The sequence below is a fragment of the Brachyhypopomus gauderio genome, unplaced genomic scaffold, assembly GCF_052324685.1.
Source record: "Brachyhypopomus gauderio isolate BG-103 unplaced genomic scaffold, BGAUD_0.2 sc74, whole genome shotgun sequence".
Taxonomy (NCBI): Eukaryota; Metazoa; Chordata; class Actinopteri; order Gymnotiformes; family Hypopomidae; genus Brachyhypopomus; species Brachyhypopomus gauderio.
In genome coordinates this window covers 769,535-772,417 of record NW_027506895.1, presented here as the reverse complement: position 1 = coordinate 772,417, position 2,883 = coordinate 769,535, and the positions used below count along the sequence as shown (strand labels likewise).

Below are 2,883 nucleotides of genomic sequence, written 5' to 3'. Positions count from 1 at the left end.
TTGTGAGAAGTCCTTGGACTTGAATTTGCTCGATTTAACCTAAATCTGAAAGATGCCGCAGGTCTTTTAAAGCAGCGGTCACCATATATATACGATGATTTATTTTGAAAATATAAAATCAATTGGCATTCTCTCCCAATTACATCCGTCTGGTGAGGTTTATTTTTGTGCGGTTTATATTTGTTTTATGCCAGTCGTTTTATTTCGTCGTCCGTGGCGCAGAAATGTTGTGGGGAGCGCTGTTTTAAGGATTAAATCCGCCTATCGTCACTAACCCTGCCCACTCCGCGCTGTTTAAAAAGAAGCATTTGCAACTTCTGGAAAATCTTCCACTTAGTATCAAACCATGGTAAGTGAACCCAAATTCCACTGTGTTCTTTATCTGTTTAATATCTATAAATGTCTTGATCTGTTATATACACTGGAATCTTAATTGTTATGACAAGTTTGAATATATTGTATCCCATTTAGAAACATTCTGTTAGAAATATTTAAATAAAAAAATAAAAAATTCAAATAGAAATTTAAAATCTAGCTGTGAATGCAATAAATAAATATGAGATGTAAATGTATGTTTGAAAATGTGAAAACATTCAAGAGAAGCACAGCAGTACTAATATATTTTCTTTGCTTTTGATTCCAAAGTCCACAATGAAGTGTTCAGTGTTTGTGGTGTTAGTACTGTGTGGACTCATTCCTCTGAACCATGCTGCTTGCTGGACAGAGCGCCTGAAAAATGGTACACACACACACACACACACACACACACACACACACACACACACACACACACTAAAGACTGTAGACAGACTTTTCGCCCGAACTCCGCTCGCAGGTGTCTGGAATAAAGTTCTTTACTTCAACACAAAACCGATAAGAACTTGACCCAAAACACCTGATTTACTTTAATCGACCAAATCGAACAGTTAACGTTATTGACATTGTAATTGGGTTTCTAAAAAGCCACAACCCATTAAGTATAATAAAAAAACTTACATAAAAAAGACAAGCATTCGAAGATATGTTAACGCGGGGCGAACTTATAGAACACATCCCCCCCCCCCCAAAAAAAAATATTAGATGTGCTATTTGAATTAAAAGTTTGTCGTTTGCGCCGTTCACTTGCATGTGAATTGGCGAGTTAAAACTTGTACTACCGCCACCCAGTAGAGGGCATCAGACACATAATGGCTCCACTTTCCCCCCCGGGGTCGGTCAGTCCACCTGTATGTACAGTCCATGGTTTGGACTCGTATCTCTGCGCTAATTAGTCTCATTTAGATTCCTCTGAACAATGCTGTGTTTCAGTAATTACTGATAAAAATGAACTTCCTTTTTACCACACACACACACACACACACACACACACACACACACACACACACACACACACACACACACACACACACACCGGGCTTTTCACAGTGAACTTCTCACTCTGGACAGGTGCGACTCGTTGCCGGGATGCTGTGGATAAGAACTGGCACTCAATGGGCTCATCTTGGACCAACAGCTTATGTCACAAGTGTAGTTGTACGCCGACATTATTCAGCTGCTGTGATGGGTAAAGACACACTCAGCCATACACAATATGCACATACTTATTGATGATTTAATTGACTTAAATGATGCCCATACTGTATAAAACTGTAGCATCTCATCTTATTCTGTATATAGGTTAATGTTCATTGGTGTTCTAAATAATAATAATAGTAATCATTTGAAACATTTTATGATCAGATATTTTAATCATATGAAACCTTTTATGTTTTCAAACATTTTCTACAGTTAATTCTTTTTTTGTTTGTTTGTTTTACTTTACAGCTTACCAAAGGTATTCCTCCCTCCTGGCTGTGAGGTGAAATATGATTATGAAGCCTGTACATATGACGTTTTCAAAAAGGACAACCCAGAAATCGGGTGCTTATATTCTGCTAGCGGAAAGTGATTGACCTGCATAGAAACCAAGGAGGATTTCCGGCATTGGGCACGTCAGTGGGGATTAATGTAAATTAGACACATCAGTAGGGATTATCTAACAGAACAATCACAGCTTACACACACTAGAGTAGCACTCCTGTAACACGCAGTAACATGTAGGAGACACTCTCAGGTTAATCATTGACTTCTTAAATCTTGTACAGCACAAGACGTTTAAATGAAGATCTGTAAGACAAAACGGAAATTCTTTAAATCCATAATAAATATGGAAGTATACAAACCTTTTGCAAATATGTTTCTATTGCCTTTGTGTGTTTGTCTTTATTTCTTCATATTCCTTTTTTCTTCACAAATGAAACACACATGTTGTCAGATTTGTCATGACTAATAACTGAGTTTTTCAATGGTCTTACACTTCTATTCACCATTGTCATGCCACACATTTACTTCACCCAGCTGCATTGGGTGGTTGTCAATCAATCTGTAATCAATAAGACCATAGCTTTTGTTTCATTTAGTTTGTCCTCAAATGATCTCTGCAGCACTAAATAAAATTTCAAGTCTCTCCATCAAAACACATCCAACACATCCAAATAATTGTCTGATTTTAAAAATCCTTGTGTCAGCTGCGTTTTTATAAAAGTATGATTCAATAAAAGGTCTGCCATTCGTTCATATGTAGGATGTATAAATATGGGTGATAAATCAAAAGGATAATCTGTTCTGGTCTGTATCTAATCTGTTCTAACAAATGAGTGGAACAGACTACCAGTTTAACTGAAGATGTATAAGGCAGAATCATTTTGTATCTCATGAGTCACTAGAGCGCCAGTCATTGCGCCTCTCTGCCAGTAGATGGCACTACCTAGACACGCTCATTCTTTCCCTCCTTTACTCTCTGTTGGAAAGAGGAGGAAAGTTTCAGACTGGGATTGGAGGCTG

The 2,883-nt window shown here is 37.7% G+C and overlaps 1 protein-coding gene across 1 annotated transcript; it reads left to right on the top strand.

The window, feature by feature from the left end:
- Window positions 1-306: 306 nt before the first annotated feature.
- Window positions 307-2,232, top strand: msmbl (microseminoprotein, beta-like). The gene is made up of 4 exons (XM_076990266.1): window positions 307-349; window positions 646-739; window positions 1,447-1,564; window positions 1,825-2,232. The coding sequence occupies exons 1-4, from the start codon at window positions 347-349 to the stop codon at window positions 1,946-1,948; spliced, it is 339 nt and encodes a 112-aa protein (XP_076846381.1). The 5' UTR covers window positions 307-346; the 3' UTR covers window positions 1,949-2,232.
- Window positions 2,233-2,883: the final 651 nt, after the last annotated feature.